The sequence below is a fragment of the Ctenopharyngodon idella genome, chromosome 1 (genome assembly GCF_019924925.1).
Source record: "Ctenopharyngodon idella isolate HZGC_01 chromosome 1, HZGC01, whole genome shotgun sequence".
Taxonomy (NCBI): domain Eukaryota; kingdom Metazoa; phylum Chordata; class Actinopteri; order Cypriniformes; family Xenocyprididae; genus Ctenopharyngodon; species Ctenopharyngodon idella.
The window spans coordinates 20,768,225-20,782,874 of NC_067220.1; the positions used below are offsets into that span (position 1 = coordinate 20,768,225).

Genomic DNA, 14,650 nt, shown 5'->3' on the forward strand with positions numbered 1-14,650 from the left:
CGTGCCAGCAGGCTTTAGCATATCATTAACTATGACCGCTCTGAAGGAGGGGAGTCTGAAAAATACTGATTTTTTAAAAGGCTGTCTGTCTGAGATGGCGAACAGGAACATGGTTTGTGTAACATTGGCAACACATTATTAGTAGCTGTTTGATAATGTAGTCAAGCAAAAGCATATTAATTACAGTCATGTGTCCGACATTGTAAAAAGTGATTTCATTGTTAACCGAGTGGATCTCTGAGCCCGTGCGAGCGAGTGGAGGTGGGGCTAATTAGCATCTTCATAGATCCACGTATACTAAATGAAACAAGGGTTTGGAGTTCCATTCAAGCTATTTTTATTGTTATTATTTATTTAGACAGTATAGAATTGTAATATCAACCATTAAATGAAAATCATTGTAATTTAATATAAATTTAATAACTAATATCAGCACATCCCTAAAAATCCTGTTTTTACGTGTCTAAGTAGTCTTGTGCTGCACTCACATTAATGACGAGTCCACAGAGCTGGAACTGTTCTGGAGTGATGATGTCATGGTAACAAGGCTCTTGTGCCAGTTTCATGATGGCGCTCCCCGCTGCAAGCCTCAGTCGAGACATGTCAGACTTGCTGTGTCCACAAACACACAGGTTAGATGCCTATTACAATATTAGGGCAGCTTTCATAATTACACAAAATTACTTAGGGGATCTTGACACCCAGTTAGTACCTGATTTTCTTCTGCTCGGTGAGGTCTCCCTCACTGACCAGCATGGCTGAGAGGAGTCTGAGAGTAGAGTTAGCGGATTTAGACTGATTATTCTTCATTCCCAACAACCAGCGGACCAACAGCTTAATGGCTTGCACCTGGAAACACACACAGACATGCACATTAATATACCCACAAATCACCAAGAGATGTTTTCAACCTGATTACTCTAAGAAATTTACCTTAGCCAGCACTTCAGGGGAAACCTCATCATCAGCTGTCCAGAGCCGCCCATTCTTGTTTCCCACAGACTGAGAGGTAAAGAGGGTTAATTTAACATACAAGGAAATAAAACAATTCCTACATGCCCAAAGCAGAATAATACAACAATATGCTCACTCTGTCATTCATCAGAAGGTCCTTCACGATGAAATTAGCTACGATTGACTTCATGGGTGACGCAAATTGATCCGGGGCCAGCATGGAGATGTGTCCAAGAGACACGAGTGGAGTGATCAGCTGTTCAGGCACATCTGCATTCAGACTGCGTGACAATGGCTGAAACAAGAGACAAAAAGGCGTTTTTGAAAAGCTTGCATGCAGTAAAACAACTATTTCTTTCATTATTGTAATGTTCACTGGATTTAACCGTCAAAAAAGTAACACATTATGCTTTATGCACATAGATTTACCTCAAATATTTGCGCTAACTGGACCTCTTTGTTGTGAAAGATGGCATGGATGCAGTGGACCGCCTGTTTGGCCTGGTGGGGGGTGCCTCGCTTTGCCTTCTGATGTAGTATGGGAATTAGAGTGCTGTAAGTAGAGTTACAGAACATTAAACTACACAACATTTTTACTTTTGAATTTGATATTAATAAAGTTGATGATACTGAAGAGTTTGTATCGGTGAGTATATTATGAGTTAAAGATGTTGTTACTGGCTCCAAACAGTTGTGTGTATGCATTTGGGAGGTTCATACGAGCGGATTTGTGGCAGTTCTGTCTCAATCTTTTGTCCTGTGTTTCTGAAGATCTGTATTGCTGCTTCCGCCACTTTATCGTCCTCCATCTTCAGACACTGCAGCAAAGACTCGTATGTCTCAGCTGAGTGGAACGCAGTGGGGTGAGTAAATGACAAAACCTGAGGTAGGGAAAGACAGAACAGCACACTTAGAAAATGACTGAGAATGAGTCACTTTGTATTAAATTGAACAATAGCCTACACTTTTGTAGCAATTTCTTTTTTTAATTTTAAATGTGATCGTATGTCTACATAGTACTTAAAACTCTTATTTCAAAACAGCTAGAAATCCTGTCTTCCCTTATATTGAAAACTTTAAATTAGTACATTTGTAATTACGAACAGTACCTTGAGCAACTCAAGTCCAGCGCGGATGGCAGTATCAGGAGTAACTCCCTCATCTTCATCATCAGCAGTGCCCTCAATTGACTTATTTAACAGCTTAACCAGGGCACTGTACACACACACACACACACTATTACTGATCCAAAAAGTTTACACAATACCTGCAGTTACACTTCACCCTCACTAGATGTCTCACTGTTAAAAAGCTATTCAGACTGTTACACAACCGTTAAGGGGGGAAAACAAGCACATGGCCCATATTGCGCTTATCTCTCTCCCACTCAGTCAGTTTCTCTTCCTCTCTCATTCATGTTCTCGCTTTACATTTGCAGGTGCACTGATAGTCTATATAAGATACTGTTGTTCAAACAAAGAGAATACATTCTCTGTGACTGTGCACAGCATTTCCAATTTTAATTTTCATATTTGATGTTTATGACTGATTGTCTAAAGTTATTTTGCAAGTGCTCAAATTAGAGTTTATTTAGGCATTGTAGTCCATGTACAGTATTTTTACAATAGTTGTTATTAGGGATGTGCGAGACTATTTGACCAGTCGATTAAACGATACTGCTGCTGCTATTCGCCTAGGAAATTAGTCCCTTTTTTTTTTTTTTTTGCACATTTAATGTTTTGCTTTATATTTTTACAAAGGCTAAGTTTAAATTACCATCATGTTAATGTTACATTTTGCATGTGTTGGTTTTCTCTGTGGAAATCGAGGCAGGTTCAGGTGAAGGAGTACTTCGAAAGCCTACACAAAACTTTTCCGTTTTTCAAATCTAATTTAATGCTTTTTAATGGCAATTTTTAAATTTTTAATGCCATATATATGCCGCTAAATGTCGATAGATGACGTCATAAGGCAATTAGAACATTCATCACGTCATTGTTGCATTCGCATTCTGCCAAGTGTCAGCCCTTTACATTTGTTTGCTTCTCTGGTGCTACCCTTTTTGCTTACATAATATATTTTAATACAGCCAAATTCCCAATAAAATTCTCATCTATATATTTTTCTGTTTTTGTTGTCAGATAATATGAAATGCTGACTGAAACGCGGCCCATTAAGACTACGTACAGGGCTCGACATTAAGCCTTTTCATTCACTTGTACGATTCTTGAACGATTCATGTAAAATGTATGATTCATCTTTCATTTTAAATTCTTAAATTCGATCAATACATTTAATTAGAATAAGACACTAAGGGTTGTTACCAATCAAATTAAATAATTTACAAATTTACAATAAAAAAAAAAAAAAGTTACAACTGCATTAAATAATGTTATGGGATTATAAGAAAAGTTGGGGGGGAAATGATTAAACAATTAGAAAATTAAACTAAACCACCAGTAGGTGGCGTCAAGTAACCATCTTAATAAGCGAGTCATTCATTTAAATGATTCATTCCAATGGCTGATTCATTCAGGAATGAGGCAGTTGTTTATGAATGGGTCATTGAATCTTTGACTCAACCGATTCATTCAAAACGCTGAATCACTTAGTAATGAAAACAAGGCTGAGTGTTGCTATGGTTCTGCTGTTATCTTTGTTTGAAACTATTTTTGCTGCTAAAATAGAACAAAAACAGTCAATGTTCCTTCTAAAATGTAAGTGACAATTTTTTTTGGTATTGGCGTTTTAATCAGGTCCAAAATCCACTTATCCCGGACTAACTGACAAGCGTTAGTGTCGAGCCCTGACATGTTAAACCCTGATTTATAATCGAGACGTTGTCTGACAAAATCACCATACACATAATAAAACATTTGCTGTGATTTTGGCTATATGTACACATACAATGATCACTCAGGTTACAAGCAATAGTATCTATTTTATTTGTTCTCTGACATCCTCAATTGAATACGCTGCTCCTCTCAGCCACTCACTGAACAGAGCAGACGCAGGTACGCCTGCGGCAGGAAAGCAAGACCTTGCGCGGCAGTACCGAGGAGTCTCGGAAGCTAGATCAGGTTAACAAGTCGCTATATTCGTCACAATGCGTGAATGCGCTTTCTTGGAAAAAAGTCGCAAATAGGGGCCTGAAAAGTCGCTAAGTTGGCAACACTGATTCAACCTTCCGTCTCCAGGTCCCCGCCCGCCGCTGTCCAAAACGGCGCTATGGCAATTTTGCACCGGCCGGAGGCAATAACCAAACTGGTTCAGTGTGTGTATCACACCAATGTACATATTTTGCGACAGCAAATCAAAGTTATTAATTATGAAGGCTATATTCAATATAAACTGGTATTATTTTCCTTCAAAACTATCTAAAAAAAAACTAATGCCTGTAGGAATAAAATGTAATGCTTTTTAATGCCATTCAAGGCCTTAATTTTCGCAAAATCCATTTAATGACTTTTAATGCTTTTTAATGCCCCGCGGATACCCTGAATGTGTAGTTGTCAGGCTTTTCTTGCAATTTTGCAGCCTGTCATTTGTACAGATACCTTTCACACAAACCCGAACACGCAAATGGTTGCCGTGATGATAAACAACAAAACCTTAACGCGCTGACTTATGTGGACTAACTTTCATTTGAGGAAATCTGTTTATAATAGGCTATTAGGTTTGAACTTATTGGTCTTGAACTGCCTATTAATTCAGTTGATTTGAATAAATATGTCTATGATAGCTAATGTTGCTTAAGTGAACGCTTAAGTTTTATATACATTGATAATGCAAGGCAAGCACATCACATGTATCTGACCTATTTTTAGCAGCATTCAGATTTGACTGTTCATAGATTAAGTAGTCTATTTCAAATGGATCGCATATACAGACTGTCTCCGGTCGACTAGTCGACAAACATTTATGAAATTAGTCGTGCACATCGCTAGTTGTTATAGTAAAGACTTAAAGGAATATTATTCAGGTTATATTTCTTTAGGTCCAAAACAAGTTAGGCTCAAGATCATTGACCCATCTCTAGTCATTAAATAAATAAACAACACAAAAAAAAACAAACAAACAAAAAAAAATCAATACATGAACTTTTTTTTTTTCTGTTCAGACTAAAAAACTAAACCAACACAGAACAGAACAGATTCAGCCAGATACCTGGGGTGTCAGTGTCAACAAAGCCTGTCCATCTGAAAACCTGGATGATGGTCATTAACAACTTCTCCCCAAAACAAACACATTTCTTATCTGCCATTTTACATCACTCCCTACCTTATGGCCTCAGAGTCAATGTGCACTGGTGCGATTCTCTCCAGCAGGAATTTCACCATCTCCAGGAATGGGTTTGTGGGCTGCTTGGGGAATGTCAGCTTCCGTGTGATTTCCCTCTGAAAGGAAAACTCCACTCTCAAATAACTTGTATCTTTATAACATTACATACAACTACATAGTTTATTAAAGTGTTGGTTAAAACATGTCTTAATCATATGCATTTTATACAGGAAGCTTTTGATCGGTTATAATGTGAGATTGAAATGTGCAGCGTTGAAAGTGATGGTATAGCGTTAAACTCACCACACACTGTTCAGCCTGTTTACATGAGCAGGTGGGGCTGATGAGTTGCTCAAGCTGAAGACGTAGTTTCTCATCTTCACCCAGAACCTGATTAAACTTCTTCATAAAGTCCTGAGCTTTGCCTGGGTCTGGGAGATTCTCTGAGAATGAGAGCAAGACAAATTACACATTGTAAAACCTGTTGGTTTTAAGAAATATTCATTAATATATAAGCATATATGTTGTGTGTACTTACTAGCGATGGTCATAAGTTTTCCGAACATTGCTGTGGTGTTTGCTTCAGACTGCAGGAAGAGAAAAACAACAGTCACTCCTCCACAGCAGCAAAATTCATGTGCATTATACACAGTCACAAAATTAGAACAAAATTGATGCTTTGATCACCACCACAATTTTCTTTCTTTCACTAGTTTTTAGCTGAACATTTGTTTGATTAGTATTTTTTTTTAACAAATTTTCAACTAACTTCTCAGGCCCAATGCCTCTGAGTGAGATTATATAATAATTATAATAATACATTACTATCGTAATTCAACTTCACTGTAAAATGATTTTTTTATAATAAGTATATTTGTTTATAAGTATATGAGGTTTACAAATGCTTCTCATTACAAATCTGTTTAAAAGCGTGAAATGCTGTAATGTGTCCACAAAAATGTTGGAAATTATGCAAATGTGAAAAAAAAAATAATAATAAAAAAATAATAATTTTATATATATATATATATATATATATATATATATATATATATATATATATATATATATATATATATATATATATATATATATATGTGAAGACTTCAGATTCAAAAGCCTCTAAGTGCCATCTGAAATTTTCTTCTAAAATGATCATTTTTTTCAAGATCGTGTGTTTAGGTTCAGCAATTTCACTTTAATAGCAATTAATAGGTCCTTTTCATTGCCATTAAAGTGAAATAACTGAACATAAACATGTGAGCTTGATAAAAATGCTCATTTTAGAAGAAAATGTCTGATGGCACTTAGAGGCTTTTGCATCTGAAGTCTTCATATATATATAAATATAAAACTTGCAGCACTAACAGGGATTGAGTTAGCTGCATTCACTGTGAACCACTCAGAAAACAGACCACAAGCTGATCGTGTGAGCAAAGTGCGTGCTTCACTTTGAAACACGCAGCGCAAAAGACTATATACTTAATTAAATCACAGCCATTTCGCACTTAGGATTGTAGTTTGTTTGCCAGATACTTTGTCAAAGCAATAGAGCAAAACACAACATTAGAGACCTTTTTTCATTATGAAACTGTGGCGTAACAGATTAGGCTATGGCGGCCTGGTAGGGTCTAGGGGTGTAATGGTTCAAATTACTCATGTTTCTGTTTGTATGATGGTTTAGGGTTACGGTTTCAGTATAGTTCAGTATGTGCTATGTTGAGGACTACTGACAAATTAAAAAACAAATAAATAATCAAACTAAAAGCAATAGCACAAATAAATACAATACAGCAAAGATAAAAAAATAAACACAGATTTTCAAGTAGGTCTAACAGTAGTTTTCAGGTACAGAAATTGAATAAAGCAAGCAAATCTAAAATAATATTGCATCTTCACTGTATAAATTTAAGTTACAGAAGTTGTTCAGTCAAGGGCAGTAAGTAATTTGTTTGTCGTTTGATTAACAAAGAGACAGACATCAGCAGGAATATTAGGCTGCTGTCACTTTAAGACTATGCGCGGTTCCAATATACTGATACTGAACACATGCGTTAGACATAACTATGTTTGCTAGGACAGTCGCCAAGACGGGCATGTTTTAGACATAAATTTTGTGCAAATTTTTCTGTTCAAGTGCCAAGAAGACTTTAAAGAGAACTCTACTTAGATGTGCGCACACAAAACTTCTCACACAGCGAGTGCGAGTTCTCTTTTGCATCTTCTTGCGCTTGAATGTTTAAATCGGCAAGACTTAAAAACATGCAAATGATCAACTTTCATGACGATGCAGCACTGGCCTGAGCATCTTTCATGCTGGGCCCAGGCCATCGGGCAGTTGTTGTTAATATCAATACTTGTTGTTAATATCAACATTGTTGTTTTGTGCCTGTCTGAATTAGCACTGAGTGCCTATATAAACAGAAGGGAATGTGTGCGGTTTCTTAAATGCAATGTCTTAAATGCAAGCGGAGCGTATTCATTGACAGAAACATACATCAGCAGGACTGATTTTAAATGTAGTTTTTTTTTTTTTTTCAACAAACCATATTATAGATGTGTTGTCAGATTTGAGATTAACCATGGTGCAAGTGCAGGGCTCGACAATAAGGACTGCCCGATGGCCCGGGGCCAGCGTGAACGACGCTCTGGACAGTTGACGGAACTGTCACTTGCCCGATCAGGCCAGTGCTGTAAGGGTGTGCGATATATATCGTCTATGATATCGTAATTGTTGATTTAACGATCTGAAATTATTGAGTATGTCCCTCACTTTACAAAAACACACCCATTGAGTGCATGCATGCACTACGTGACGTAGTCTAGTAGGTTAGACTAGTGCGCTTGCATATTTTAGAGTGTACGCTTTCGCTGCGTGATTTAGTCTATTAAAATGCATTTAGAATGCATCAGAATTCAAGATAAGGGGCAAAAATGACCCTGTATATCTTTTATATTTATATAATTTAATATAGTTAACCAATATTAAACAAAGAGCGCCGTTTCTCTCCAAATATCAGCACGATTACAAATGTGATATTGATTTTATACAGCGTAGTTTAATGAACAAGAACTTAATATCAAGTGACTTACATTTTAGACACCAAATCGCCTGTTTTGCTCTATTCCGCCTACAAAAATAGTTCCAAAGTACACACAGCATTGTTTTGCATCTCTGAGTAACGCTTCCTGAATGAATCAGCAGTTTGAATGAATCGGTTGAATCTCAATGACTCGCTCATTAACAGGGACTTGCTGCCACCTACTGGCGGGTTTAATTTCACGTTTAAAGTGTCTTTTCATTTTTAAAATGATTTCAAATAACAGTATTTAACGTTTTATATTTTCAACATTTCAAAACATTATTTATGCATCTGTAACTGCTCTTGACTGATTAACTTTGATAAAGTTTTATCTATAGTTATATAGTTAGTTATACATTAGATTACAATTTCTGTACCTGAAAATCTCCTGTTTAAACCTACATGTAAAAACTTGAAAAGCACCGTTGATTTCATTTAGTTTGTTCTGTTGTATTTATTTTTGCTATTACTCATAATTTGATTATTTGTTACTATTTTATTACTTACTGTTTATTTGTCTAACAATATTTAAAATTTAAGTGAGTTAATCTAGTAGCTTTTGATGTCATAATCCTATTTATTAAGGTTACATGTTTCAAAAACAACAAAAACATTAATTAGGCTTTTTTATAGGCCCATTTTCTTTTCTTTTACTTTATTAATTTTTTGTTGTGGGGCAAGTGAAAATTTTGGCAGGGCAAGTAAAAATTTGAACCACTGGCCCAACCGGGCCAGTAGAAAAAGTCCTTAGCGTTGAGCCCTGAAGTGTGTGGCGAACTGTGGGTGGACAACACTACGGTTCGATATTTTACAGAGAACCGTTACACCCCTATTAGGGTCTAGGTAATTAATGTTCCAATAATAGATCCACATATGTAGGTGACAGTATCAGGGCCAGTTCAAGTCAGTGGAACAGAAAAAAAATATGCAAGCTCTTGAGATGCATTTTTTTTTTTAAGGGAGTACCGCATTTTTAAAAGTGCTGTGTCATGCATGAGACGCTGCAAAAGATGCAAGACACGAACACAGTGGCCAAATATGTCCATCTAGCTCATGTTTACATAGAAAAACAAAAAAAATATGTTCTGTGTGAACAGCCCTTTTTAGTGTGTTTGTGTGACTTACTGTAGGCAGTTTGTGTAAGTCCAGCAGTTCTCGAACCAGTCCTCTCAACATATTCTGACACTTCCACATTTCATTCAGTGCTCTGAAAAACAAAAAGACGCATCAGTGAGATGATTGCTGTTAACAGAAGTACTGTGATACTGTCCAAAACTGTCAGATGGGAACCAGAGACTCTCTCTGCAATCTGATGAAGCTTTTGAAAAACAGGAATCAGATGATTAAGACTCACTTGACAGCGTTAGTGTCCAGACATGCATAAAGGTAGTACAGACACTTCATCTTCTCCTCAGTCTCCAAACTGTGAGGAACCATGTACTGTGCAAAGATCTTCTCCACCAACAACCTAATACACAAACATACTTTAAGAATCTGAAGTTTCCATATTAGACATGCTGCACTGTTTTAATGTAAAGAAATGTCAAATAATCATGAAATCATTTGTGTGTACATGCGTGTGTGGCTCCTACTTGTCATCTATGCTGTTCTGGTAGTAGATGTGTAAGAGTTTGTCTTTGATCCAGCTGATTTTCAAAGCAGACTCCTTCCCAGCCTCATGGTGCAGACAGTACTTCTTATACAGCTGAGCCAAACCCATCATTGCTTCTTTACGGACACGCCACTGAAGCAAGACATACAAATTTACTTTAAAACACCAGAGGGCTTAAAAATGAGGGAGATGTGGGGTTCTGTGTTTTTTCTCAGTTCTCTTTGCATTTATATTCTAACAGGATATGAATTAGGGCTGCACAATATATCAAAATAAAACTGATATTGCAATGTGACTGAGTGCAATCATCAAATCACAAAGGCTGCAATTTAATTAAATAAATATATTCAGGTCTCAAGTGTGCAGCTCATGATACAGTGTTTCTGCATCTCAGTCCACAGTAAATGAACCAAGGCGCCAATTTTACAGTACAATGGTTTCTTTTGCTTAATATTATTATTTAATAATCACAATAAAATATTATTTTATAGTAATAAATGGGTCAAATATAATGGGAATTATCATCGCAATGTATATCACAGAAAAACAAAATAATGTCAGTTCCAGTATCATGCAGCCTTAATTTGAATTGAGCACAGATCTATTTCTTTGTGCACTTCAGAGAAACTTTGTATATTTCTCACCCTCTTGTCCAACATCCTCTCTCTGACGAACCCCAGCAGTTGATCATTCACCAGGTTCAGGTCTTTCTTCCCTGCGTTGATGATGGTCACAATGACATCATGTCTGATTGCCTCCTCAGGGTCATGTGATCTCACTTTCAGAAACTCTGATGTGACAAACAGCACATCACAAGTTACACAAGATGCTTATGAGTCAAGCGATGCTTAAAATTGAAAAAAAAAAATAATAATAATAATAAAAAAAAAAAAAATAATAATAAAATAAAAAAAAAAAATCAGCAAAATCACATTTATCCTAAACACACCTGTAAGATCCTTGGCAAGATCTGGGTGGTTCATCAGGCAGTGGCTAGCAAACTTCACACATTCCAGTCTCACAGGAACATGAATGTCATTGAACCTTTGAATTCAATAAACACTCAATTTATAAATATTCCAAATCAGTCTTTCAGTCCAGTATTTTTAATGGTAGGATGGCCTCACCTGCCCAGAAAACACTGCCAGAGTGGGCGATTCTGGGTAGCCAGTTCAGAGTCTTTTGCTCCAAAGAGTTTAGCCAACAATTTAACCACAGCCAACCTCTCCTCTCCATCATTACTCTATACAAACAACAAAAAGATTTATTTTTGCTCTAAAAGGGGTTATATGCAAGCAGGTGCAGTAAGTGTATGTGCATTTAGTCACCTTTAATTTAAACTCAAGTTGTGGCATCACAGATACGAGGAGCAGAGGGTCAATTGCAAAGAGCTCCTGAATGAGGTCAAATACATGCTCCGACAGATCACTCACGGAGGACTTTCCCATAACCAACACCTGATTAAAGAACTACAGAGAAAGAGATTCTGAAGTTAATACAACATCTGAAATAATATTTTGCATTTTTAAAATAGGAATTGAACACAATTAACTGTAATAAATTCTGAGAGGACAAAATACAAATGGATGATTTTTTAACTCACTGAGGCGATACAGGTTTCGATGGTCTGAACCGTTCTTTTCAGAAGAGTCTTGGCCAGGTCATATGCCTGCTTATTCAAGTTCTAAAGCACAAAAAGAGGTCGAACCACACACTGGTTAAGCTACCTGGGACTGGACTTGGAAATAAGATGTAACAAGTCATTTGCCTACTTTGTGAGCAGGGATGAGGTTGATGAGGATTGTGTCTAGCAGCTCCTGCGTCACTCCATCCCCCTCCATGATGATGGAACTCATCAGGTCCAACATGTGCATCTGCACCTTCTGATTATGGCTGTTACTGAAAGAGAGAAGTCCTGATCATTAAAAAAAAACAAAACAACAACAACAATTGCTTAACAGTAGAGATGATTAAATTCACTTAAAATTAGGGATGCACCGATACTAGCATTGGTATCGGGCCAGATACCAAGCTCGTGTACTTGTACTCGTAAAAATACCCAGATACCAAAGACCGATGCCTCACGTGACGTAACTGACAGAATTTTCCGTGCACAGAGACACCGGCGGCAGCAGCAGAAACACTGTCAGCCTCAGAGGTGTGGAAATACTTCAAAATTAATGATGACAACCCACACATTGCGAACTGCATGCTTTCAATCACAATTCGTTATCGATTAGTGAAGGTAGGATAGGCGGAATTGCGCTGAATGACACAGACCAGAAGCACGCTCTCTCTCTTTCTTGCGCGCGATCCCAGTTCTTTCAGACAGCGCACGATCAGTTCTCCTTGCGACTGAATGGTCAAATGCACACATAGTTGTCAAAATGTCCATTCTGTGGAGTATCTCACGTAAATATAGTCAGTTAAGGCTTAAGTGGACGTAAACATTTGGGTGAAAACAGGATGTGTGTCAGTATCCATGGATTCGGTCTTAAAGGGACCGTAGCCTATATTTGTCATTAATTTTAATAAACAACAAAAGATGTTAAATAAATGTATACATGGTAAATAAACCTACTGTATCTGAAAATCAAGTTTATTTAATTTGTATCTCTATAGTATTTGTTGTATTGTTTGTAAATTTCTTTTTATATAACAACAATTATATATATTGGTAATTATGCCCTTTGAAGGTTATTGGACACTGTGAAATTTTTGTTCTTTAAGTTTGTGACAAGCAAATAAAAATTATTACTTTTTTCATTAGAGTAATAATAAATAAGCTGTCCTACATTCATTAGTCTCACTGTGTTGTGCTTGGAAAACTGCAACATCACCAAAAAAAAAAAAAAAAAAGAGAAATTAATAAATGTATAGGCATCGGTATCGGCGAGTACTAGAAAAAAAAGTATCGGTACTTGTACTCGGCCCTTGAAAAATGGTATCGGTGCACCCCTACTTAAAATTAAACTCACTTGATGACAGAAAAGAGAGTTTTGAAGAGCTGGATGAAGATCTCATTACAGTCTTCCAATTCAAAACAGATGTTGTAGGACTTCACCCATGCCAGGTTCTGTGCAAGTCAAAGTTCAAAAGTTTCAGCTATGACAATCAAACTACATGCTAAATATTAAATGAAAAACATGTAATTATTGCTGCTATCTGGCTGATATAAAACTAAGCATGAAAATTTAATTTAAAACATCCACACACACAGAAACAGTTATTTGTCAAAATGCAGAATTGAAGAGATATATAAATTAACTCTGATTGACTGAATGAACAATCTCACCTCTAGCAAGTAAAAATATCTGTTAAACTGAGGGCTCTTAGTGTCCTCTAATCCCTTCAACTGCCGAGTAATGAAGAGAAAAATTTCCTAGAAGTGGGGAAAAAAGTGAATATTAATGACATTGGTGTACCTGTGCTTGAGCTATAAAGCTAATCTCACAGGTAATGGGATAGGGATTGTGTGCAGGATAAAAAAAAAGTCAGCTTGACATGATGTGCAAGTTTGTGATCAGTTTTAAAAGTCATACACATTTAGTGTGTGTCATAAGCAGGAGGTCAGTTTATCAAGAAAGTCATATGTGAGATGTGTATCTATTCAGGAGTACATATCATACCTTGAGCTTGTCATGTGAGGTGTATGGGGCCTCCGGAGCGTAGATCCTGAAGATGTCAGCGAGACAGCAGGCCACGAGTAACCGTACATCCTTGTTGGGGTTTCGCAGGAAGAATTCAGAGGCCAGGTGAAGAGCCAGAGCCAAATACTGCTGCTTTTCCTCCTCTGAGTCTTGATCCATGTCCATGTATGTCTTGACCACCAGCTATTAGACAGACAGGTGTCATTTAATACCCATTTATAGTTTCTCTTATACACAAGTAAAATATCCCAGAACCATTTAATCATTTTGTAAAAGAATACATTTTCTAAAAGGTAAATTTCTCTATCTATATTTTACATATTGCATATCTTTTTAGCAACACTAAAAACTCAAAAAGGCACACTGCTCATGAACCCAAAAAAGCATTTTAAGACATAAATAACCACTATTCAGAAATCCAGCTGCTCCTGTGAAGTGAAGGGAATGTACCTTCTGTCTTGTTTGTAAAAGGTAAGAATATTATATTTATTATAGTTATAATAAACCTAAAATAGTTCGGAGCACAAATAGTTTTACTGCATTTTGCAGACATATGAATTGCAACTGATTCATCACACACCGTTGTGCCAGGAGATGACTGCTCTTAGACAGGACTATGACAGAGAGAAAGACACTGAAACTGAAAGCCCTCAAAACCTTGCCTGTGGCAGGCAGCAGAATGACAGCACCCTCTCCATCTCAACAGCATGTACAAGCTTTGCACAACCAGAGAGGAATAAAGACAAGCAGCTCGAATCATATTGCAAAGACTAACTTTTACTGCAACAGAACCAAATCACAACTTGGCAAAATAACAAACATTATTGTCTTTCTTGTCAGAGCAAAAAAACATGTTAATTTTGTAACAGGTATTTAGTCCATAGACATGTAGATCTTAAATTCAGCAGAACACAAACAGAGGAGGATACTGGACACCTCTGGACCACTGGAGAAATAGTATGGATTTAATTGATTTTCTATGAACTAACATAAAACAGTTTTAATATTATTGGTCGATGGGCATTCCAGGAGTGCTGATATTTAGTATAACAGCACTCTGCTTGTCTGTG

At 36.8% G+C, this 14,650-nt stretch overlaps 1 protein-coding gene across 5 annotated transcripts in view; it reads right to left on the bottom strand.

Moving 5' to 3' along the window:
- pds5a (PDS5 cohesin associated factor A) overlaps positions 1–14,650 on the bottom strand; it is a 37,121-nt gene that overhangs the window by 8,275 nt on the left and 14,196 nt on the right. For all 5 annotated transcript variants that reach the window (XM_051900889.1, XM_051900860.1, XM_051900869.1 and 2 more), the window contains exons 3-24: positions 13,560–13,763; positions 13,226–13,312; positions 12,909–13,006; positions 11,703–11,829; positions 11,534–11,614; positions 11,259–11,399; positions 11,058–11,173; positions 10,880–10,974; positions 10,575–10,720; positions 9,911–10,062; positions 9,673–9,786; positions 9,444–9,525; positions 5,774–5,822; positions 5,539–5,678; positions 5,236–5,351; positions 2,064–2,169; positions 1,675–1,835; positions 1,384–1,507; positions 1,091–1,249; positions 934–1,002; positions 713–849; positions 489–612 (exon numbers count right to left, since the gene is read on the bottom strand). In XM_051900889.1, the coding sequence (XP_051756849.1) occupies positions 489–612; positions 713–849; positions 934–1,002; positions 1,091–1,249; positions 1,384–1,507; positions 1,675–1,835; positions 2,064–2,169; positions 5,236–5,351; positions 5,539–5,678; positions 5,774–5,822; positions 9,444–9,525; positions 9,673–9,786; positions 9,911–10,062; positions 10,575–10,720; positions 10,880–10,974; positions 11,058–11,173; positions 11,259–11,399; positions 11,534–11,614; positions 11,703–11,829; positions 12,909–13,006; positions 13,226–13,312; positions 13,560–13,763 (2,628 nt within the window). The remainder of the gene's footprint in view (positions 1–488; positions 613–712; positions 850–933; positions 1,003–1,090; positions 1,250–1,383; positions 1,508–1,674; positions 1,836–2,063; positions 2,170–5,235; positions 5,352–5,538; positions 5,679–5,773; positions 5,823–9,443; positions 9,526–9,672; positions 9,787–9,910; positions 10,063–10,574; positions 10,721–10,879; positions 10,975–11,057; positions 11,174–11,258; positions 11,400–11,533; positions 11,615–11,702; positions 11,830–12,908; positions 13,007–13,225; positions 13,313–13,559; positions 13,764–14,650) is intronic.